This window comes from Cyprinus carpio, chromosome A24, assembly GCF_018340385.1.
Source record: "Cyprinus carpio isolate SPL01 chromosome A24, ASM1834038v1, whole genome shotgun sequence".
NCBI lineage: Eukaryota > Metazoa > Chordata > Actinopteri > Cypriniformes > Cyprinidae > Cyprinus > Cyprinus carpio.
The window spans coordinates 13,925,131-13,951,076 of record NC_056595.1 but is presented as its reverse complement, the minus strand read 5'-3'; the positions used below and the strand labels follow the sequence as shown (position 1 = coordinate 13,951,076).

Sequence of the window (25,946 nt, the reverse complement as noted above, 5' to 3'; positions counted from 1 at the left end):
GGTTGTATTTCTAATTAAAAACTGATCACAATTATTGGTTATGTATTAATTTAGATGTTTTATTATGCCATACTTTCAAATATTTGTTAATTAGGGACCCAGTATCACTTAGATTCTCGCGTGGCCAGTGCGGGTCTCAAGATAACTCACCAGTTCTGAGTTTAGTCAGAGGAAAAGTGTACTTTCCTTAGTCGTGCAGCTGCAACTTGCTAAGTCAGTGATAGACAGAAATCAGAAGGTCTCATAAGATGTGCCACATGCTCCATTCACTGGGCCTTCAGTTTGACCTATCCTGGATGCAGATTTGGGGTAATACCAGACTCCACTTTATCTACTAGTCATAATGATTTCAGAAGAGATAGGAATAAATGAAATATAACATTTTATATGTCAGGTAAAAATGTATCATGTCAATTACATAATTAAGTAAAATGATAATCCAATTCAGAATTAAAATTTAGTTCCAATTCAGATAAATATGTAACATCAATTGCTCAAAGATGAATCTAAGAGTGAGAGATGCATACCCGACAGCAGAGAGACACAGCAGCATGTGAGAGATTTGGATGCTGAGCCTGAGACTCACGCACACTGTATGGAGGTTTTCTGGTTACAGAATCCCAAATTACTGTAATGCCACTGCTTATATATCCAGACCAGAACAAAGAAATATTCAAATCAGTTTGTCAGGATCCAGTGACCCAAGGGTCACACCTTTCTCATAATATAAGTGACTGCTGTGAAATTGAGACCATTTTACCAATCGCACTGAGACCTTTAAAATGGTGCTAAACATGCAAAGGTTAAAATCATAAATTCGTAATATGTAATAACTACCATATGTAAGTACAATAACTTGAGTTCTTGACTCTTCTAAGCCAACTTTCAATGACCCGGGCCATACAGTATGCTCAGGAGGGAAGGACGGGGGCTTAAGGATGGGTGAAGGAAAAGCTGAGCAAATGGTTTTCTTTGAGATCTTCTCTTCAGATTAGAAAGTTTATTGATTGTTGCATGGCATCTGTTTTAAAAGAGTTGGGAGATAATTTTGGGCATTACATGTTCATGTCTTTTTGCTTGTATCTGCTGTGCTCTGTATTATAAAGCATAAACACCAGTTGCAATATTAAGCAGATTTTTTTAAGCCTCTATATTAATGCATGGTGTATTTTTTGCCTATACTTTAAATCAAACCAATTTTCCCCACAGAATATGATGATCTGTTCTTTCTACCAATAATAATTTTGTTGTTAAACAAACAAGCAGTTTTAAGAGTTTTAATGTGTCTGTGGCTTTTCGCTTATAGCTAAATAATTAGCATTTTGCCACAAACTTCAGTAGGCGAGAGTTTGTATTGAATATAATGACTGCATGCTTCTCATTAAAGCCTGTGCTTTTCAGATTCAGATGCAATGTGCAAAAGTGATGTAAATAAACAGTTATTAAAGTGTCAGCTGCCAGCTTTTCAAACATTCAGAACACTTAATTAGCCGCTTACTTGAGTCACAATTAACGACTGTTTCAGTGTGCCATCAGATTACTTTTTCTCATTTTCATAAACCAAAACTCAAAAACAAAACGGCTTCTCAATAATAGACTGTCCTACAGACTATCATATTCTGCCATTATAGCTTATCATGGCGCGGTGAGCCTGGTAAGACAATTAAAACATGCTGGCCTGATCTATTACTCTGTCGATTAACCTCATGCATGCCTGCTGTCTGGAGATCCCTGAAAATATACTCAGGGTTTCTGCCATTATAGCTCTCCTTTATCAGACAGAGGGAACGTGTCACTCCAGCAGAGACTTTTGAGGAGAATTTGCATACCATCGTTTAAAATTTGGCCAGCCAATACCAAAAACATTTCAGAAAACAGATGTGGTTTCTTTGTAAATGCAGAGAATGGGCTGTAAAGATCTCAAGGTAACAGCTTTCCCCAGCATTCAATTCCGCGACAAATATCATGTTGATAACAAGCTGAAATGAGCACACCTTTAGAGAATATTTCAGATCTGCTGCTGTTGGATATTAACATTTTCCCCTGCGGTTTGCACTTTATTGTGCATTTATGTGGCCCATTCTAGAGTAAAAGGGGATGTTTAATTATGGCATTCGCCAGAATAAAAGCAAGTTTCCCAGAAGCCCTCAATATCCATCCAAATGGAAGAACCACCAAGTAAGACCCTGTGTTTTGTAGACGATAGTCCAATCTTTCTTTCACCATCTGTGGAAAGTGCTTTCATTATTCAGTTATGTTAAATAACTCGCGACGCGATGCAAAAACGATGGGGAAAACAAATACTCACTTTCCTTAAATTTTACAAGAGAAACAATGCAGAACTGGGAGAAATAATTATCTCTCAGGCTAGTGTTTGTTTGGTGAAATAGCCTGAAAGTTAAGAAGGCAAGACAGTCTATCAATCTAGCCTTGGCGAAGCAAACCATTTAAGGTGTTTAAATGGTGCAGCTGTGGGCAAACAAAACATTGCACTGTTATCCAGCAGCTTTTGTGCTATAGATAATAGTGTGGAGACATTTATAAACAAATACAAATAAATTCTGCATGAGCTCTGTTTTCTGCAGACATTACCTTAGAACAGGTCTTTTCTTATGCTGTAGTTGATCTCTATGTCTAGCTGTCAGTACCATTCGTAACTTAGTAGATGATTTGTGATCCATTCGTAGAGTGTTTTTTCTCTCAAAATCTCGTTCTTCCAGCAATAATCCACCACTCACACATATTTTTTTTTTTCTTCTCTACTACAAAAACTCAGCAATCTGATGGTGATGTGTCACTCTACATTTGAACATAATTATATTTAATCTATTTTCCCACATTAGTCCATTTAAGCCTAACTGACTGCTAATGACCAGGTGAATTAAACGATTAGCCTAACAAAAAAACCCAAAAAATGTCAAAATTCATAGCATAGTATGATCATCTTCACTGTAAAGGATCTTGTGGAACGACTCATTCGATATAATGTACACACATCACGCATTATAAATCTGTTCTAAATAGGGGTTTCTGATGTGATGTTGCCTTTGGCTTGCAACGTTGAATTTAAGCTAATAAAGAAACCATTATCATATCTGGTGGTTCTTGACTGTTATTATCCACGATAATATGCTGTGTATGGGTTTTACAGCTTCTAATTTAGTTTTATTCATTACATATTATATTATCTATGTGGAAAGTGAAATTGAAAATGTTTTAAATATTAATTGTATGTCAGAGTTTTTTTTTTTTTTTTTTATTCCAGATTTTTTTTTTTTTTTGACTACTAGTAATACTACTGACAATCATAATAATAATCAATTATATATATATATATATATATATATATATATATATATATATATATATATATATATATATATATATATAGATAGATAGATAGATAGATAGATAGATATATATATATATATAATTTATGCATAGCATTGTTAACTTTTTCAAAAAAATGTATTTGTAGTAATACAGCAAACATTGTGCAACAGGCATTATTGCCCATGCATTTTAATTCAACTCTTTCTCAATTTCTTTCAACAACATATTGACTGGAGCAAGTTCTGAAAATATATTTTTTTCCCAAGAACAATAATATTCAAAATTATTTGTATGTTTTTCCATGAGCACTTAGACTAGAGTATCTGCTGTCAGGTTGGAAAAATGTTATCTTAGTTGTACTTAGAACTACTTGTTCAATGGGCACTTGAATACATATATTGATTGGTACAGAAATATTCAATTCAGTATTCTAATAGAAAATGAGAGCTCTGAAGGGCTTTATAATTTAAACAGTTCTTCACCACTTTCATCGTCTCTTCTGTACTTAGATCTCCCCTGATGTATACCCCATGGATTCCTCTATTTTCTTTTCTTTTTTTTTTCTTTTTTTTCTGTATGATGTTTGCACAAATGATTTTCGCCCCCACTTCAGCCTACGTATATACGAATCACGACCACCTTCCCACATTGAGTCATCTTAGACTTCAGAGCTGTACAGATAAACTGATATTTTAATTGATATGTAGGCGTTGTTTCTCTCTTTTTTTTCTTTTATGTTTACCATCAAACCTGTCAACCACAGTTTTTTTTTTAAAGTGAAACAAATGACCACTTATTTCGTTCATGACTGTTTAAGTTTTGTGAGTAACGGAAAGGCCACTGGTGAGCATTTGTCCATGTCCAGGAGGAATGAACTTGTGAAGTGTGAGGCTCTGACTGAGCTGACCTCTCTCTTTTTAATGAATGCACCACATCTGTTAGAGCAGAAGCTAAATTTTCATAGGCTTAAAATGCTGTCATGTCAGGCTCCAGTAGTCATTGACAGCCAAGTTGATGATTATGTAATTATGAATGTCTAGAGACTAATAGTCATGATCTGTATGCCAGCACGAGGGTCTGTGCGTGTCTGTGTGTGTGTCTGAGCGAGGTAAGAAGTGGATTTCCAAAAAAATGCTTGGGCTTACACTTAAATGTGTGATGGATCAGTGTTATACTTCTATAGCTGATTCTAATTCATTATAAGGGTACGTTTACACAACAACGATGTAGTAAAAATATAATATTTTTTCTTTTGCCTTTTATAAAAGTTTTGCATACAGAAGACAATGTTTTCAATATGATCCCGTTCACACAGATCCACAAAAACAACTAAAAACATTGTATCATGCATGCCATTTACACACTTGTTGTTGCTTTGAGTGAATCATAGGCTACCACCACTACTCTTTGGTCACTAAAATGCAATTTCATGTGGAAATTGACAAAAGTGTATTTAATCTCAGTCACAGACAGCATACATTGGGCCACCACAGCAGATAGATGTTTTAGATCACAGGTTTATTTACTCATTCGGCTGAGTCAAGAGAAATGACATTCAACGTTTGATCTACACGACCTGTATAATGTTTAACAGTTATCACAGGCTTTACAACTTGATAGTAGCTTTTCTCCAAATCATTAACATGTCAGTCTCCTTCTTATTCTCTGACTTATATTCGACCAGGCCACTGAAAATGTGATTTGCAGGGAAAAAAGGGAACTCTTTTGAACTCCATTGTTCAGTCTGGTGAAGTGTAAGGGAAACAGGTCAATTTAGCTCAAAGGAAATCATTTAAGATTTTAAAGGGAATTTGAACAGAATCACTGTTGCACGGCTGATCACAGAGATGACCAGCGATTTGTTGAACGAGCCATATAACATCAACTCTGCAATGGATATTAATATCCAAAGTATAGTGAAAACACTATTAATTAGCACAGTAACAACATCGTCAGTTTAAGACATTAACTTGTAAGCACAAATCACAAGATACTTCTCTTTTCAGTATGAATAAGGCTTTATTAGAGAAATCTAAGACATATAAACTAATCTAACACATAAGCACACGCACTGCAGGAGGATAGAAAGGAAAAAAAAGAATGGGTTTAAGAGAATGAAAATGTGAAATCCCAAGTTTACAGCAATACATGAAATTGCATAGACATGAACAACCATCAATCACTTAATTAACCCTCGCAATGAGTTCCTCAATGAGGTTAAAATTATATTAGATAGCTACACCAGTTTAGATCAGAGTCTGGAGGTAAGTTACATGCATTGCCTGTGTAAAGGGGGTTCCCTTTGTTGTCGTTGAAAAGGGGGGTTTCCCGAGGTTGCTGATTGGCTGGAAGTTCAGTAGTCGTTGACGTGACGTCTTGGGGAAGCCCGTGGTTGGGCGTAGGCTGACGATGCGGAGTTGTGGGCTGGTTGAAGTTTTAGACGGGCACGCGAGGTCAGACTCGGAGACACGACATTACAAAATTGAACTCAGGACACAAACTCTCAATGGAAAAGAAAAGAAACGAAAGTAAAAGAATAGAAGTAAAGTTTGACGAGACTAGGTGGTGTTTCTTCTCATCGTGGCTAAGTAGCAGCAGGCGTGCAGGCCGAAGCACGCTGGAACAGCGCTCAAAGAATGCTAAAAGTGATGACTAAAAGCAAAAGCTAAAAAAGCAAAAGCTAAAAGCCGAAACTTGATGGTGTCCTGAGTATTTAAACTGACCTTTTGGCCACACCTCAAATGTTGTCTTGACCAATTAGATATTGTCTTTGCTCGGGGTGTTGTGATGTTTGTCCTACCCATTCATAAATCATATGTTATCTTATCAATCACGTGGTCCGAATTTTCTCGCTCTTGCAGGGTATAATTTTGGACATGATTCCTACAATAAGAATATGATACATTTGACAAATAACTGATGGTCAGAAATGTTTCAGGCAAGAAGATTGAAACACACACATACTAAACATGAATATGAATCCTTAAGCTATTCAATAGTTATTAAAAAGACATACACAATAAGTGATTAGAAACATGATAGTCAAAGGGGTGGGTTACGTATATGATATGGACTTAAGCAGTGGACTGATATTCCCTTATAAGTATTACATCTGTAAAATACAGTTTTTGTCTCTGTAAAAAGACAATCTTCTCTGACATAAGGACGTTCTGTGGAGACCAGAGGTTAAAAGGTCCCCTTAAAGGAATTTCAGTCTGGTTATTGTCTTCTAGGTGGGGGAAGTCAATCCGCAGATCTTGTGATCATGATTACTATCATGGGTTTACGTGTGATGGTCAGGCTGTGCATCTCTTTGACCATCAATCTGGATTACTTGCCCCAAATTTGACAGTCTCTTCTCCGAATTGAAATTGTCAATAATTGTTCTAATGATGTTAATGTTGAAAGCTGTTCTGTGAAAGAGTTGGTTGCTTATCTTGCTTCAGGCTGTCTGGCACACGGATTTGATTTACAACATCCTGTTGCCTTTCTGCGGAATTCGGCTCCTCATGTTTCAGCCATGCTCCCGATCGAATTTTTAATTTGCCTGGTTTGGGTCTGATACACTACAGAAGTGAATTGTGCGAATTTAGCCATTTGAATAATTCTTGGTGCCTTTTAGTCTTTGATGGCTATGAAATTTTTTTTTTTTTTTTAAAGTTAAATTTTTTTTTTTTTTTTTTGCAGTACATTTTACTGTTCAAAGGCCTCAAAAGGTATCTGGAAACTAAATCATGCTTTTAAAAGTATGAATATCATTGCATTAAATAACAAAAGACCAAACTATGTGTCATCTGCAAACAAATAACACAAGAGCATGTTTTTTAGGTAAATGGTGCCAAGGAGATTTATGGATTCAAATTTTCTTATATAATCAGACAATTGGTTAGATCATTTGCTATATAGTGAAAAGACATTCATGCATTTTTTTTTATTATTCTTAAGTATCCAGATACTTCACTTTCTCTGGGTCAGAGTTGTGTGAACCAGGCAAATTTTAGTTAGAGAGTTTGATCAACCTCCTTCTCTAAGAGGCATAAATAAGAAATAAATAGGAGTAAAAACATCTGAATTTATCAGCTTCATGTGGCTTGTGGAGGATTTGAAACTGCCAGCATCTATTTGATGTGTCTTTCTAAAACCTCATAGTTCAAATCAAAATCAATCAGTGTCAAATGTGTGTGTGTGTGTGTGTGTGTGTGTGTGTGTGTGTGTGTGTGTTTAACATTTACATTAGACAATTTAATTCCACAACATTTAGCAGATGCTACTATCCACAGTGACAAAAGTGTTTTAGCATTGCATATGAGACCATTGTGATCAACAGATGGTACAAATGCAATTTGGAATGATATCTGCCTTGGAAAAAAATTACTTCCTGTACAACAACAAAGAAGTGTTTTAAAAAATGTAATACAGATATAATACAAACAAGTGCAGATAAGCATGTATATATATATATATATATATATATATATATATATATATATATATATATATAATATATATATATTACATTATTATTATTATTATTATTATTATTATTATTATATTGCGTTATATTGAGATTTGTATTCTATAAAAATTAAAAAAGCATTTTCTTTCAAAAACTTTTTTTATTATGAATAAGTTCTGAAAACCATTCAAATCAAGCATTATTAAAAAATTATAAATGATTGTGACAAGTTAAATGTTAATATAAATGTGTTTTAATGCAAGTTCTTTAGTATGAATTAAAGTATATTTGAAGTCATTTTCAAGCATTTTCTATAAATCACTTTTTTATTCTGAATGAGTTCTGACTCTAACTTAAATAACATTGTTAGAGATTGTGACAAGTTAATTATATTGCTTTTTAAAATTTCCCTGAAACCACTTTTTTATTATAAATGGGTTCTGAAAACTCAAGTAGAATTGGTAGAAATTGTGAATGGCTGTAATCAAAGATGTTATTAATATGGAATCATTTTTACAGTGCAGCATATGGGTGCTATTTTATAAGCCTTGAAATACAAATTAATTATAAGCCCTGAGTTTTTTTATGCAAGACTCTTGTCTGCTGTGAGCAGGATGTTGTAAAGTCTTGGTGGACAGACTGCTGCATTGTTGATCTGCATTGTTGATCTGTTGATCAATCACTGGTCAGCTGCTGAGGGAGATGAAAAGGCCAGCCAATCAGAGTAGAGAGTTGTTGGGATGACTCCAGTGGAAACCTCTGGAGAGTTCAGATTTCCAGGAGTGCTGCTTCACTTTCAATCTTATCTGGCAGACACTTAGTATAGACACACACCAACCCAGTTTACATGAGAATTGTTGTGTAAAGACACACACATACTGTACAATATAAGCACTGAATCACAATGAATTAATCTTTGAATTTAAACTGGTTCAAATCAACTGTTACATCCTGTGTGTGTGTTGTCTGTGGAAAAGTATTGTCTAATTGAGCAATTCATTCAGTTTGTGCTGTCCTTTATTAGAAGTTTTGAAGGTCAAAGTTCTAAACTTTAGTTCTGAACACAACAAAAGACATGTGTTTTTGCATTTCTATTTTTCATGTTTGTATGTCTATGAATGTAGGTGAATGGATCATGTAGTTTCTTGTAACTTCACATTTACTCCAGTAGTCCTCATTACATTGAATTCCTTCCCTTATTAAAAGCACACAGCTCAAAGACCCTTGACTGAACAACCCGGAAAACAATGGGGAATTAATTATTTTCAAATATGTGTACCTAATTTTAATCCCATTATGCATCTTGGGATTTGAGCTTTTCTGTGGAAAAAAAAAGAACTCCCAAAAAAGAACAAACCACAGGAAGATGTTTTAAAGTCAGCATGAATAGGCCACAGCAAGTTAATTTTAACATTAGATTTCTTCACCAGCGAGAAGCAAATGAGAACAATAAGCGAGAAACTCTCTCCATGTCTTCCTCAGGAAGATGTTTTAAAGTCAGCATGAAATGAAAATTTAGTAAATGCATGTTATGGGTCTTATTATGAACACTTCATGCATGTATATGTTTTTCATCTCATAATGTTTCATCAAAATGTCAAAAATCGATCGTTTCATTGAGGCTGTAAGGCAAAATTGTTTGACACTTGTTTACAAAGGGAAAAAAGCCCTGTCCTAGATGGTGATACAGAGCATCTGTATTAACTCAGGGGATCAATACAGATTTCCAGATTCAATTAGTTTCTAATTTGATTTCAGGTTCATTTGATTCACTTCCAAATTAATTTGGCATGTTTTAGTTTTTGCTTACATAAGGAAAAATATCTCGCAGCTGATGATGTAAATTACATGAGAGAATCTTACTTTATTTTAATACATTATAAAACAATATTTTTTTAATTAACAACACAGGTTGCTATTGCAATTTATTTCTTTAACAGATACAATTTTCAACAACAAAACTGCTCTGTGGATAACAACTGATGTGAACCACTGAGTTGGAAACTCCCATTCAAGACTCATCCATTAAGTTCCTTCAATGAAGCATCCATCAGATTCAAATGGAAACTCCTAAATTCAGGAGTTTTTGAAGCATTATTTTTTAAAAGTTTCGATAACAACTAATTGAACTACAACTACATTAGGTATGGGTATCTATAAGTATATTCATGATATGGAAAGGTGGATAAATGATGAATGAATGGGACCAAACTTAAGTAATTCTGTTATTCTCCAGATCATGTGAAGTTACAGCATGAGCATATGATGTTGGATACAGAAATCCATATCTGAGAGGAAGCTTTTGTAGTGAAATTCATTGTTTCTTTGTTGCCTGATACTCATGCAATGTCAAAGATTTTAATTAGAATTTGGTTTTATTATTAGTCGGCTACCCATCATATTTCACATTTTCTCTCTCCTTGAAGTGTAAGTGTAGCTATTATGTACGCATTATTTTCATGAAATTTTGAAGAAAATGGGTCTCCGGCTCAATTAATCCATTGCTAATAGCCTTCAGAATGAGTACGAAAGAGCTAATACACCGCAAATGCATCAGCAACACCCCGGCCAATGGCGTTGTGTTCCTGCCCTAATGAAACATTAGGTGTGTGCATGTGCACATTGTGCTGGTGAACTTTCATTCCGGTGTTTGTTTTATGTTGTTGCTGTAATTAGAGTCCGCTGGTTGACACTCGAAATAAGCTGCAACCTTTTAGCGCTCTACATGTTAGCGAGTTAGCTTCACCAGCCTCAGGCTCCCATTAACCCGAGCGAGCCCTGCTCCTTGGGAACACCATCCCATAATATACCATCTCAAGCCTGGGTCAGAATGAAGAGGCTTGCTGGAAAATAGAGTTTGGCCTTAATTACTCTCAACCTGAGTATGTGAATGGATGGCGGGTTTTAATATGTTGTGGTGATGTGGCGCAGCTGTGTTCGGAGGTTCCATTGTTATTGTCCAACCACCTGTTTATTGCTTTTGTTGAACCTTAAATTTTCCACAGGATGAAATTATCTCTGCCTGAGTCTATTGTTCATCTGATGATGTTTTGGATAGTAGTTCTGTGTATGACTTCTTTTAAATCATTTAATACTCTATATACTGTATATTTTGTTCTTTTCTTTTCAAAAGCCTTTTTTAATACATGTATTACCTTTTATACATTTATTATTATTACTGACTTTTATACATGTATTACCATTATTACATATTTTAGTAATCATCATAAACTGATCCTTGCTGGGAGTTTGATTGACAGGCGATCTGACCAACACATAATCTGCTATTTTTGTCCGACAAAAAAACGAGATTGCATAGTAGATTAACGTCGGTGGACTTGAACTTGAAAAATGGTGTGTTTTGACATCTTTCCGCAGTTGATACAAGATACCTTCTGATGTTCATTCATGTTTATTTTGTGCTATAACTAAAAATGGTTAAAATTGGTTTGCATGCCGCTTGGACTGATGCACTACAGCGATCTGTCACTGCACATTAAAGAGCCACTAAATGGTATTTATTGTTTGAATTTCTTTAAAAAGGACAATATTTGAAACCTGAGACTTTGTTTCATGCTAAAAGTAACCTGCCTCTTGTTGGCCATAACAACAGTAACTAAGGGGGACAGGTCTTTGCGAAGACTCAATTAGGTATCAGTCAAAAGCTTAAACACTCAAAATTCATTTAAAATTGGACGATGTGTTACCATAGAAATTGTACTTTCAGTGGGTCTTGTGGGGAGCATCATGTTTCAGACTTTACAAAATTTACTGCAAATTTCGTATTCAAATCTATTTATCTTGACAAAACTCATATTATTGGAAAGGTCGGAGATGCAGGGTTCTATATTTGGCCACATTTTTTTTTTTTTTATAGGATATTGATAGAATAGAAATATTGTGATAGAAATGTATTTATTTGTGACTAGTTTCATTTATTATCTCAAAAATGCAGAAAATACAGTTTCTATTTTATACATGGTAAATTACTTGATTTTTCTAAAGAAACCCTGTCCAACAGTGACACCAGCAGGTACAGTTACAGCGGGAGTGTCTCTCTTGCCTCCCCTGAGTCCACTGAGTTTTGCTACCAGGTCTCATGGCAAAAACGTACTTGTGGGCACTTTTTACGTACCAATAAGTACATATCACTGCAGTTTCCAAAAGAAATGAACACTAGAGGCAGTAAAGACACCTTTTATTCCTTTTCACACAAATTTACAGAGTTTCGATTAAGAAAGCATAATTTTTGCACAAATACTTAAGAATGTTATGTTATGACTTCAAAACAATTTTAATATGCTGAGAGATTTGAAAACTGATGCTATTGAATGTTAGCATCACACATATCCAGCTTCATATCTATGGGTTTTCATAGACGTTAGGTTTTTTCGATAGATTACGGAGTACGGAGATGTACTTGAGAGTTGAGGAGTTCAAATCTGCATATAAGGAAGTTCAAATGGCACGGTTGCACCAAGAAATGCATTTTTTTATATCAGTTTTGCATTTGTTAACACTATCGGGTAGGTTTAGGGTTGGGTTTGGTGTAGGGGATATTTCCAACATGACAGATCATTAACTTTTAGCGACTATTTAGCGATATTCTGAATTCTGAACCACCGCAATACGCATAGACATAAACACCTCATTAACTAGATTATAAAGATTTGATAGCTTATCATAAAACTGTATATATATATATATATATATACACACACACACACACACACACACACACACACACACACACACACTGTATATATAACCACAAAATAAGACTTAAAAAGGAATGAACACATTATCTGTGGGAATTTTTAGTGAGTAAACAGCTTGGTGAAATTTAAAGTAAATCGCTCTGTCTGTGACCAATATTTATCAGAAAATTTCAAAAATAGTTAAAAGTTAACCATTAAAAAGAATAGCTGAACATAAGTTCACAAATAAAATATATTTTTTAAATTGTTCCTGCCTTGAGTTATTATTTCGGAGTAAATGAAATGTAGAATGCTTAAAAACACTAACTTGATGAGATTCATATTTGCCTTTAATAAATAGAATTTTTATTACAATGTTAATGTAAAAAAATTTTTAAAAAAATAAAAAAGTTTTATTTTTCTGATAATGTAAGTAATATACTAGATATTACTATATAACTAATATATATACACAATACACTCCGAATAAGGCAAGACAGATGGACTGAACCTCATTTATCTTTTATTTTCCTTCTACTGGCAGTAAATGTTATAAATGAAAAAGTAAATACCAGCAATTGATATATAAAAGAAGTGTTTTCAAAATCCTTGCCTTACAGTCAGTTCCTTTATTTCATCAGTATCTCCTCTTACAGCTTCAAAGACATTACAGATATGGCTCATGGCTGCACATTATTGTCAGCATTGTGAGTCTGTGTGTGTGTGTGTGTGTGTGTGTGTGTGTGTGTGTGTGTATGTGTGTGTGTGTGTGTGTGTGAGTGATAGAGAGCTTGAAGTATAGAAAGAGAGAGCAAGAGAGTGTCGGTACAGTGCCGCAAGTGATTAGTGGACTTTGTGAAGCACTATAGCACACCAGTCTCCAGGCCTGCTTCTGTTCCCCTCAGATTCATTTAATAATTTCCAGCCATACCTGGTTAGACCACAACAGCGAGGCCGGGGTTGATCTGACACTCCCAATACAACTAAGCTATGCTTTCTTATTTTATCCACTGATGGTAAAGGAAAGAGATTCGCCACCCAGAGCTTAGCGGAAGCATCATCGTTGCCCACAGCATCCAGACGACCAATGAGATCATCCGGCATGCTTGTCATCTCGAGTACAGCTGCTGGAAAACTGTGACTCTGGTTGTGGCTTGCATGTGTAGCTGTCATTTGTTGATAAGCCGCTCTCTCCCTCTCTGTATCTCTTGATTGAATAGAGCCGGTAATAGTGGATGGCATGGATCCCTTTAGCTCCTCCTCCACCCTTCCGCTGCCTTTCTGATGCTTTTAATTCCATCTCCTCAGAACGTTTTCAAAGTGACCAAAGAACAATTTCACACATGGGATCTCATGCCAAACTGCATGGAGACGCTGTGTGTTTGCTAGATGGGGAAAGCAGAATTGGGGATGAACAAAATAGGACACCATTTAATATTCATTGGAAGATTTAAGCTCTGAGAGATTCTGATTTGCGAAATATCGCAGGTTATTCGAATGAGATATTAAACACAAGGGTGCAGCCAAATTCATTTATTAAACCCACTGAAATTGAACTGTCTGTGACACAAAAATGGATCTACTTGACAGATGCCATATATTTCTCTATCACTTTGGGAGAAAAAAAAGATAAATTGTGAAGGCACAATAGAAACAGCTTGTTCAATGTAGATCTAATATATGATTGCTGCAACAAAAATATCTACACAGATTAGTAAATCAGTAATTTATTGATAAAAAAAAAAAAAATCTAAATCAGCAATTTTAGAGATTTTGGGCCAGATTCTGGCAGTTCTGTTAGGATTTACTAAAGCACTGTGAAGAATTTGCGCTTAAAAGGCAAGGACACAGTTATTTTTGCACCTGACCTTATTAAATATGCATTTGTACGAGTTTCCCTTTCAGATGCAAAATTTATGGGAGGAGAGTATTTAAATGAATCACGCAATGCAATTTACTAACGTTTGTGCCATTACTGGTATTTACGCCATTATTTAACACCCAACAAAAGCATGTCTTATAGCAGATGCTAATTTGCGCTGCTCTTGGTAGATTGTTTTGGTCATTATGGAAATGATCTGGCTACGTCTGTGTTCTTTAATTTGCTCACTGACAGCAAATCACCAGCAGAAATTTCCGCTCCCATTAGTGCTTTTTTAGAATTGCGCTCTCACGCTAATTTGCCCTGTTTAGTAAATCTGGCCCTTTAATTAATCAGTATCGATATTGCCTATTTACTTGCACATGCTGATTTGCTCTATTTACACATTTAGATTAACTTTTTCATCATTTAATGATCACAAAAACGCAAATAACTTAAGTTAAATGCCATGTAATCTTTAGCAATTCTTAAAATTAATGTATATATTTTTTATACCTAAATTATGCATTAAAAACTATTTAATTTAAAATAATTTGTTTTTTATGTATATTTTTAGTTTAAGACAAAACATTACAGAATTTAAAATCATAGTGAATTATATGAGCCATTTATCAGTTACCAGCCATTATATATAATAAATGATTATGCATAAAATGCTAATCACTATCAAATCAATTTTTACAATTATTTTATATCCCTTATTTCCATAATCTTACAATACAAAATACCATATTACTATATTTCTAGGACAGTCATTATATATATATATATATATATATATATATATATATATATATATATATATATATATATATATACATTTCTTCTTACTACAGTATATTTCTACATACAGTACAATATGTTTTTCATTACAAATTATATTATCTGATTCAAAATTTCTTAGTAGTTGGTATGTCCCTCCTTAGCTTGAATCTTAAGTATTTCTTATTCCTTTTACATGATAATATTTCATTAATTTTTCAAATTCTTGAAACTTTCTTTTTATTCCCAAATCTAAATTAGATTTTGAATGCCAAATCTGATTAATATTCCACTGTGAACTGTCTTTGAATCTCCCACAATCAGGTTTAGGAAGTTACTCACTTTTCATCTTGACATTCTCTTTTCATATTATCATATTTCTCTGCTATAAATCCTCAAGAGTGGAATGTAACCTTCCATCATTGTAGTGATATGAATTATGAACTGATAAGATGATAATCTATTGTTGAACAAAAAAGGAGCCATTACTTATAGGTAAAATTGTTGTAATTATCCTAATTAAGCTGATTCTACCTCACCGTGTGACTTCTCTTTACAGCAATATTTTTCAAAATGCTTTTAATTCTCCAAGAGTGTATCCATCATCTTCACCTTCATCATTGATTCACATGCATGATCAAATGTACCTGGAGGCTGTGGCAAATCAGAGTCGTCAGATGCTTACTGAATGGAGAGAGGCAAAAAACGAATTTGATTTTGCATAGACGCTGATCACTCAGTTTTACTTGAGCAGAGCAGTCAGTCGAGACCTGACTATGATTAAAATGCCCCCTTCAGCTTTCAGGAAACACCCAGTTGACAGCTAGTAGCCAGCGGGACAAGATGTGATCATCAAGCACAGGTGCAGATTAAGATAGAATACAAAGGAGGTGCAGTTGTCCGTTTGTTTATTTATTTATTTATTTTGTGCTGCTGGTATTGAATCTGTCTAATAGTCCTGGAGACATCAGTTTTTTCAGTTTTGATTGTCTTCATTCTGGAGTGAACAGACATGGAACTGTATACAAAGAACTGAACACTTTAATGCAATTGGAATAATAAATACATTAAATAAAATATATATACAGATGTACTAAAGCTTAGTGAATGGCTATGACATTATAACTTCCCCATGGTTGTTTTGTGCCAAAGATATTTCTCAGAAGATTCACTGGCCCCACAAAAAGGGAAACAACGGAAGAACATCACAGGGCAGAGCACCTGGAGCACAGATAATGAGTCAAAACACGACGTGAGTTCACACAGCTCCATAGACATTGAAAAGATAAAAAAGTACATTGGAATCATTTGGCAAGAAGTGACTTCTGTCATGTTCTCCCCACAAAGTGGCCCAGCCTGGCCTGCAGCTAACATCAGTCTAATTTTAAATTTCTGCTAAATCTAAATGATTTGCAGCCTTGCAAATAATAAAAATATAAATCAATAACATTGATTATATTGTTACAGTGGCACCCATCAAGGGGTAGGATATATGTTAATGTTTATGTGGTGCGATACGCACCGCAACAGGTAAAAACACAGTATAAGTCATTATGATCAGTAATTATGTCCCCATTGGATGCAACAAATGCCTCGTTTATAATGGGTTTTATTGTTTTTGTCTTGTCGCGTAACACTTCCATCACTCACGGCAAGGGGGCGTAACATTTCCATCACACAGTTGAGGAATTTGGCCAATCACAACGCACTGGATAGCTGGCCAATCAGAGCACACCTCCCTTTTTAGAACAATGAGCTTTGTAAAAATCGAGGCGTTTCATAAAGGCAGGGCATAGAGGAGCAACAATTATGTACATCATGTGGAAAATAATGTGTTTTTTGAACCTTAAACCGCATAAACACATTTCATTACACCAAATACACAAAACAATGTTCTTTTTAGCAACGTCATATGACCCCTTTAAGGGCATACAACAACACATAAAGACAAACATTTGAGCAGATTTAATGATGTGCTGATGTGAGCTAGTCTTTAGATGTTTATGTAGAATCTTTTCAGCTTGTAAATTGATTAGGGAGATGCGTAAGGATGCCTGTATATTATAGCATTTGGATTTAATCTAATCACTAGAACATTGCACAGGTGCCTTTCACTGTTATTGCAGCACACATACTGTGAGAAAACTAATTTTACATAAAACAGGCTTTAAATGCTTTGGGAAATAGACAATCTTGGCAGGACGGAAGAGTGGTGTGAATGAGAGAACCATGAGATAATGACCATGCTGGCTATTAAAGTGATGTGCCTTCCTCAGGCAAGGTGAATCGGACTCATAACCCGCCAATAACAACCAGCAGTGTTTCCCACGGAAAGTCTGTTCTTAATATTCATGTACAATATGTAGAGTTTTGCTTAAAGAATAATGGATAAGAAAAATGGTTTAAAATAGTATATCTTGCACACTCCTACACACTGGCCAGTACAACACATAATAAACAAAGATAACGAGCAAGTATAGACTTAAATTCAACTTAAAAACATAGTAGTTCCTCCTTGTTCAGTTTGATAGAATGATAGAATTGATATCTCATGATTCTCATTATGTGGTTGAGCGTCAGAGACAGTTGTGCTATTTGCTCAGGGCAGAGGTATTTGCACGGAGGAAAATGTCACATGGACAAGTAAATCTATTTTGTGACATGCTTCTCTTTCGTCTTCCTCTCTGGAATACGGTGAAATTTGTTTTAGGATTGAACAACGATTTGCAGGTCTCTCAGTAATGTGTCTTTGCCACGATCCTGATATACGATCCATCTGATTTCTGCTGTTTCAGCTCCCCAGATACCACAGAGAATCAGAGCCTGTTTTCCTTCATCTAAGCCAATCCTGGATGCTCCTTTGTGGTGATTGCAAAAAATAAATAAATAAATAAACAGTCCTTTACACTTTCTGTGTCAAAATTATGACCATCATAGTTTCAAAACTAATAACGGCACATACATTTCCAACACAAGCTTCTACAAAGAGAATTGTAGTGCTGTGACAGCAGCGACGCTCGACAAGTAATGGATAGGGACACTCATAAAGGCATACTCATAAATGATCGAAATTGCTTTGGAAAATCTTCAGCTCTTTGGCTTATTCCACAATGATTTACCCTGAAAGTGTAGCTATAATGACACGCCAGCGAGTCCTTCTTTAACTTTTCACTTTCAGTAAATTAAAGAATTGATCAGTTCATTTGAAACTGTTTTATCGGCTAGTAAAGGCCAGATCTTAGAGCCTTGGTGTACTTCTGGTTTGCATTGCCCACCTTGTCATTTAGCTGACACTTTTATCCAAACATCCAGTACATTTATTAGACGGTCAATCCCCCTGATGTCCTGAGGTTAATAGCTTTGCTCAAGGACATAATGATGATGGCTCTTGGCAGGGTTCTGAACCTACAACCTTTTGGTTGCTAGCCAAGACTTTAACCACTAAGCTACACATCCCTTGAGTTCAGTCTTTTCTAACTTCACTTTATTTTTCTCTTTCTGAACTATATTGAGGGAGAACAACCACAGACCTTTAGTATAATATGTTATTATAGCCCTATTTGAGTTTTCACAATGGTCAGTAAGATATTTATTTATTTATTTATCTCAAACTTTTGAATGGTAGTGATCATTTTTGTTGAACTTTACACTCATTGAATGGAACTGAATCCAAACTGAACCGACTTGAGCTGAAACATGACATTATTGTCTTTTTAGAGCTGCTTTACTGCAGAATTTCAATTTGCCTCATGTGTGATGAAGTTTGCATTATTGATTGTCATTTTCCTTATTACTCTGAAGCTGCTTGGAAAGAATGTCTTGTCTAAAGTGATATTGTCTCCATTTCCATGTCTTAAACTCAACTGACGTAGATGACTGGATGTTCATCGTCACTCCCTGAACCAAGTTTAGATGTTTTAGCACTGAATTCTCAAGAGAAACTATAATGCTTTATTTTCTTAAATTATTAATTGTTTGTTTTCTATCTGTCACCATAAAACCATGCAGATGACAGTAATTATGCCAGTTTGACACTGTAATGTCAACTGTAATTGGATACTTCTGGTATCCACCAACAGGTTGAGAAGAAACACATGACAGAGTGTACTGTTTTCACGTGTCGTCTGGGTAATGGGGATTGTCTGGTGAGAATGAGAAAAATAGAAGTCGTAGATCTCAGTTTGGACAGCCATCTGTGCGAGATGCATTTCTGTTTGATACTCCTGGTCAAAAGACTGATTTGACTGGGGATTCGGAGACAAACAGCTAAATATTGTTTGAACATGGCAGATGCTCATTAGAATCGGACATCACAAGTCCTCCCTCCATCCAGGGTTAGTGATTGAGTGAATGGCTGAAAATAAATATATGAAATGTGTTTCATATCGAAAACACCAAAATGCAGCTATCGGTCACGTCCGCTGGGACTCTTCTGGGACAGTTTGTGCCTGGAAGCTGTTTTTGCATATGCATCATATGTACCATTTTTTGCCATTCATCATTGAGATATTTGTACAGTTTTGCATAACCTGTTGTCTCCAGTTGTCTGAGACAGAACAATAGCATGAAATCAGATTTCTGTATGCGGTTTGGAACTTGCAGTAACTTCTTGAATTGTTTCACTACTCATTTGCATACAGTTAAACTTTGCATTGCCACATGTGAACTGTCGCTCATTACCTCATTATGATTTTCACTTGCTTATATGTTACAAGATATCATTTGTAGAACTGTAATTGTTGATTTTTTTTTTTTTTTTTTTTTTGTATTCAAATATTGATCGATCAGTTGAAAAATTGCTAAACATACCAAATACCATATGCAACTTATTTTTATGTGCATGTACTGTAGGTATTGGCATCTCTTATTAAATTTTCAATAAAATAATGATGTATTGGTTACACTTTACAATAATGTTCTATTAGTTAACTTTAAGTATACTGTAACAAATGTATTGCTCATTGTTAGTTAATGTTAGTTCACGCATTAAATATAGTTAAAAAATGTAACCTTATTGTAAAGTGTTACAGATTTATTTATATTTATATGTATTACATTTGTTACATATTATATAATTGTTTACTATTACTGATTTTTTTTTTTTTTTTTTCAGTTTAACGCTTTAAAAATGCATTTAATAAAGACATCAGTAATGGTATTGGTATCAATGATACTGACCTCCTTAATTATAGGCTATTTAGTAAAAATATTTAATATTTAAATATTTAATCTAAATAATTAAACATATATATTCAAAAAAAAAAAAATACCCCATAGAGAATCTGTTTAATTTGGAGATTCAATGTAAAATTATGACCATATAAATACAGGTCCATCTCAAAAAATTAGCATATTGTGTAAAAGTTCATTATTTTCCATAATGTAATGATAAAAATTAAACTTTCATATATTTTAGATTCATTGCACACCAACTGAAATATTTCAGGTCTTTTATTGTTTTAATACTGATGATTTTGGCATACAGCTCATGAAAACCCAAAATTCCCATCTCAAAAAATTAGCATATTTCATCCGACCAATAAAAGAAAAGTGTTTTTAATACAAAAAAAGTCAACCTTCAAATAATTATGTTCAGTTATGCACTCAATACTTGGTCGGGAATCCTTTTGCAGAAATGACTGCTTCAATGCGGCGTGGCATGGAGGCAATCACAGCCTGTGGCACTGCTGAGGTGTTATGGAGGCCCAGGATGCTTCGATAGCGGCCTTAAGCTCATCCAGAGTGTTGGGTCTTGCGTCTCTCAACTTTCTCTTCACAATATCCCACAGATTCTCTATGGGGTTCAGGTCAGGAGAGTTGGCAGGCCAATTGAGCACAGTAATACCATGGTCAGTAAACCATTTACCAGTGGTTTTGGCACTGTGAGCAGGTGCCAGGTCGTGCTGAAAAAACGAAATCTTCATCTCCATAAAGCTTTTCAGCAGATGGAAGCATGAAGTGCTCCAAAATCTCCTGATAGCTAGCTGCATTGACCCTGCCCTTGATAAAAACACAGTGGACCAACACCAGCAGCTGACATGGCACCCCAGACCATCACTTACTGTGGGTACTTGACACTGGACTTCAGGCATTTTGGCATTTCCTTCTCCCCAGTCTTCCTCCAGACTCTGGCACCTTGATTTCCAAATGACATGCAAAATTTGCTTTCATCCGAAAAAAGTACTTTGAACCACTGAGCAACAGTCCAGTGCTGCTTCTCTGTAGCCCAGGTCAGGCGCTTCTGCCGCTGTTTCTGGTTCAAAAGCACACGCCTGTGCACGGTGGCTCTGGATGTTTCTACTCCAGACTCAGTCCACTGCTTCCGCAGGTCCCCCAAGGTCTGGAATCGGTCCTTCTCCACAATCTTCCTCAGGGTCCGGTCACCTCTTCTCGTTGTGCAGCGTTTTTTGCCACACTTTTTTCTTCCCACAGACTTCCCACTGAGGTGCCTTGATACAGCACTCTGGGAACAGCCTTATTTTGTTCAGAAATTTCTTTCTGTGTCTTACCCTCTCGCTTGAGGGTGTCAATGATGGCCTTCTGGGTTAACCTCTTAACCATGATTGCGGTTTTGAGTAATGAACCAGGCTGGGAGTTTTTAAAAGCCTCAGGAATCTTTTGCAGGTGTTTAGAGTTAATTAGTTGATTCAGATGATTAGGTTAATAGCTCGTTTAGAGAACCTTTTCATGATATGCTAATTTTTGGGTTTTCAGATGTATGCCAAAATCATCAGTATTAAAACAATAAAAGACCTGAAATATTTCAGTTGGTGTGCAATGAATCTAAAATATATGAAAGTTTAATTTTTATCATTACATTATGGAAAATAATGAACTTTTTCACAATATGCAAATTCTTTGAGAAGGACCTGTATATTGCATTAATATGCGATTAATCACAATTACAGAAAATTGTGTGATTAGTTCATTTTTTAATCAATTGCCCGCACTAGTTATATTATATTTAATATGTTATAATTAATTATAATTAGATTTATTTATATTTATTTACATCTTATATAAAAAATGTCTATAAAACTATAAAATAAAATGTCAAATATGCTATATAAAATAAAGTTCTCTCTTTCTTTCTCTTTATATAAATAGCTCAGTTTTTAAGCAAACGTAAACCATCACCTTTATCTTTTCTGATTTTAAGTCAAATACTAACAGACTGCTACATGTGCTTGTTGCCATTTACCTCTATCACAGTTTTTGCAGTGAACGTAATCATTATTTATAGAGATTTACTGTTGAATATGCCAAGACTGCTTCACTTTTATAATTTGAGGGTGCGTTGCGTGTGTGTCGCCCACTGCTTGTATTACTTAACCCCTTTCTGTTGATTCTGCTGAAACTGATCAACAATTAATAAACTGTCCGTGACTGAATAATTATCATCTTTACAAAACATCAGTCCACACATCTTGAAAGTAATAACTAAATTCAGTTCAGTGCTTATTTTCTTCATATCTGCTGGGAAAAGATTACTTGCCTTGGCATTTTAGCCTTGTAACCGTGAAGACCTCAGACCTGAGTAATGACCAGCGGGAGCACAGCATCCATCCTCCAAAAGCTTTGACTCTTTAATATGCCGCTGTTAATAGAGCCTGCAGTCAGAAAAGGTCTGCCGTGATGGGCATCTCCGCTCAGTAAACACTGGCTTCTCTCATTTCTTCCCTCATCTTGTAGGTGCTATTACTCTGTTTAAACAGATAGATTTGAAATTGCTTCACTGCTTTATATTGTTTTTTATTCATGTGATTGTAATGTCTTTTCTCTTTTTCTTCTATAGAAAAATGTGATGAAGCTCTGGTCACACCACTCCCCCACAATGCCTTCACCAGCTCCTCTGTGTTCACAAGTGGCTATGCACCTGGATACGCCAAGCTAAACAAAAGAGGAGGTAAATTTTCATAATACTTGCCCATTACACATATACATGCCCACCAATGTGACTTGCAGAATGAACAAACCCTTTTTCTTTCATCACAATACCTCAGTGAACTTTCTTTGGCTGTTGTTTTTTATGTAAACAGTATATTACAAACTTCAATTTTACCGGTGTTTAGACTTGATATAGTTTTGTGTCATTCCAATAAACATCCATACACTATATGGCACCGCATAGTCATTACTTCAATAACTCCAGCCTGAAATTATTGCTTGAATTACTGGGCTACAATGGCTCATCCCATTATGCCAAACTGTGCTTTGCAAAACACTGTGTGCTTAAGACTAATTGAGCGAAAATCTACAACAGATGCCATCGCTGTGATTTATCTCGGTGAGATTGTGCACAATTCACATATTTTTTTATTTATTTTCAGTTTGTTCCTCATCACTCATTAAAAATGTTATTTAAAGGTGCTGTATGTAAGTTTTTGACTCTACTAAAGCATAAAAATACCATAATATGTTTGCAGATATTTAAGAAACATGCTAAGTTAACATATTTGTTTATCTGAAAAACAATGCTACAGTCAGTTATTCTCCTTTGAAAATGTGCATTCCGGGCCGGAATGTCGGTCTTTGTTTTTGGTTTGTGAAACCCGCCCACTGCCAGTTTACCCAATTGTATTTCAGCACCCCGGGTTGCCAATTGGCGGAAAACACAGCGTATTTCATTTCATTCATCGTCAAGTGCGCTTGTTTCTGTTTGTGTCGTCAATCGGGCAACCTGCATGTGTGTCAAGTCTGAGGAGGAGGGGCCGGGTGAAAAAAAACCTCTCCAATATTTTTAACTCAGACTGCAATACCTAGTTCAACCACTCGGTGTCAATCCTACATACAGCACCTTTAATTAAAATATATGTTCTTGTGTCCTCATAGGACACGTTTAGGTTAGTTTGGCATATCTGATGGAACGAGATCATGTTTTTATTTATTTATTTTACAAGGGAAAAAGCAGAAAGAAATAAACCACTGCTAATTTTTCGGATCCAAATGGATATTTTATATATGAGCCTCGCTGTGGGAGTCTGTGAAGGCCATGGGTCTGATGGGCTTTAAATTGCATGTTATTTCCAAGCTCAATGAGTCACTGGGCTCTATTATGTACACAAAATACTGTAATATTAATCGCTACTGTAACTATGCCTCATATTACTAATCCTTCTAAGAGGCACAGTGTAAGCTCTATACAAATCATTCTTCCCTGAGGAGATTCAGTATTATCTTTGCATGAATAAATTGGTGTTCATGGCATGTCTATATGCATATGCATTTTTCAGCTGTTTATGCTGTCAAGCTGAGCTCTTGAACATATATTGCAGTTTACCTCAAAGGAACAGTTCACAGAAAAATTACCATTCTGTCATAACTTTGCTTGGGTCATTATTCTATGAAAACTTTTAGCATATTTTATGTAAGGGTGCACAATGTATCACTACCATATTGATTGTTGGCTATCGGACAATATTAGATATTTATTTATTTATTGATATCAGTGTGGTTATTGAAATAAACTAAAAGCTAAAATAAAATTAAACATAAATATTAGATGAAAAAATACACGTAAACTAGAAATGTTGCCTTTGAAACTGAATTAAAGTACTAAAATGACTAAAAGCAAAACTGAAATGAAAATAAATATTTGCTAAATACAAATATTAAAAAATATATAATAACAGAATTAATAAAATGTAAATTAAAGTTAAAATAAATAAATATAATTATAAAATCTAATTTAAAATTAATATCCATTTTCATACTGTACATTAGTATGCTGCGATAAATTAATGTGAATCATTTAAATGTCTTGATTTTGTAGTTAGTGTATTTGTATAAAATAAGATTTGTATTTAATTGAATTGCTTTCTGTATTATTAATTACTATTTTCGATATTATATTATTCATTGTTTTCTGTATTATATTATTATTTTTTATGTAATTTTTTATATTTAATTTAATTGTCATTAACCATAGAATTCAAAATTGCGACCTATACATTCCTCAGAATATCTTCTTTTATTCATAAAAAGTCTATTTTGAGGGTGAGTAAATGGTGACAGAATTATTATTTTTGGGTGAGCTATCCCTTTAATTCCCTCTCCCTATAAAACATATGGTATTTAGTAGTGTGGTATTGTATGTTCAACAACTAGAAATAGATGTACTGTAGTTTGCTTGGTTTTGTGTAATATAACCAGATTGATTACTTTAGTGAGGGACTTAAAAGTTCAGACAGCATAAAGGGACAAAAGATTGGCAGGTGGCTGTGATAACAGCAGCTTGCATGTGTGTATAAGGCTGGCATTTCCATTCAGCCACCTTTCTCACTGAAGGCCGGTGGGGTTTGTGAGAATAAGCAATGGGATATGCCCTCTGGCACTGCCTCCATCAGCGTCACAGGGCTCCCTGTCACTCTGAAGCCGCAGAGTTGTGTCCAGTGAACATGTTCTCCAGCCTGCCAGTCTGCACACATGAGGCTTCATATCAATGACATGACAGCTTTGTGCACCACCGAGGTTCTTCTCGTTCAACCCTCATGTACTTTAGAGATGCCTAGGTGAGTAATGTTTGAAAAAACTCTCAGACGTGAGTTGTTTTTTTATTGGAAGCTCTAGTGGTATGTGTCATTTTCCCCTTCAGCTTCATCAGAGATTGGATTCTTATTACTGTAGGAAAGTCATAGGCCATGATGCATGTTAATGACGCCTTATCAGAGTCGAAGAGAGGTTATTCCTGTCACTTGTGTCATTCTTTCCCATAATTTGCATGCAGATATGCAGTTGCCATCGATCTTGCATAGTCTTATTTAGTCATTATGACTGTTAATAATAGGGTGAAGTCTGGACCTTATCCTGTCGATGG

The 25,946-nt window shown here is 35.1% G+C and overlaps 1 protein-coding gene across 1 annotated transcript in view; it reads left to right on the top strand.

Annotated features, from left to right (window-relative positions):
- The window catches only part of LOC109067111 (contactin-associated protein-like 2), a 167,320-nt gene that overhangs the window by 105,792 nt on the left and 35,582 nt on the right, over window positions 1-25,946 (top strand). The window contains exon 2 of the mRNA XM_042714263.1: window positions 22,926-23,036. Within this exon, the coding sequence (XP_042570197.1) occupies window positions 22,926-23,036 (111 nt within the window). The remainder of the gene's footprint in view (window positions 1-22,925; window positions 23,037-25,946) is intronic.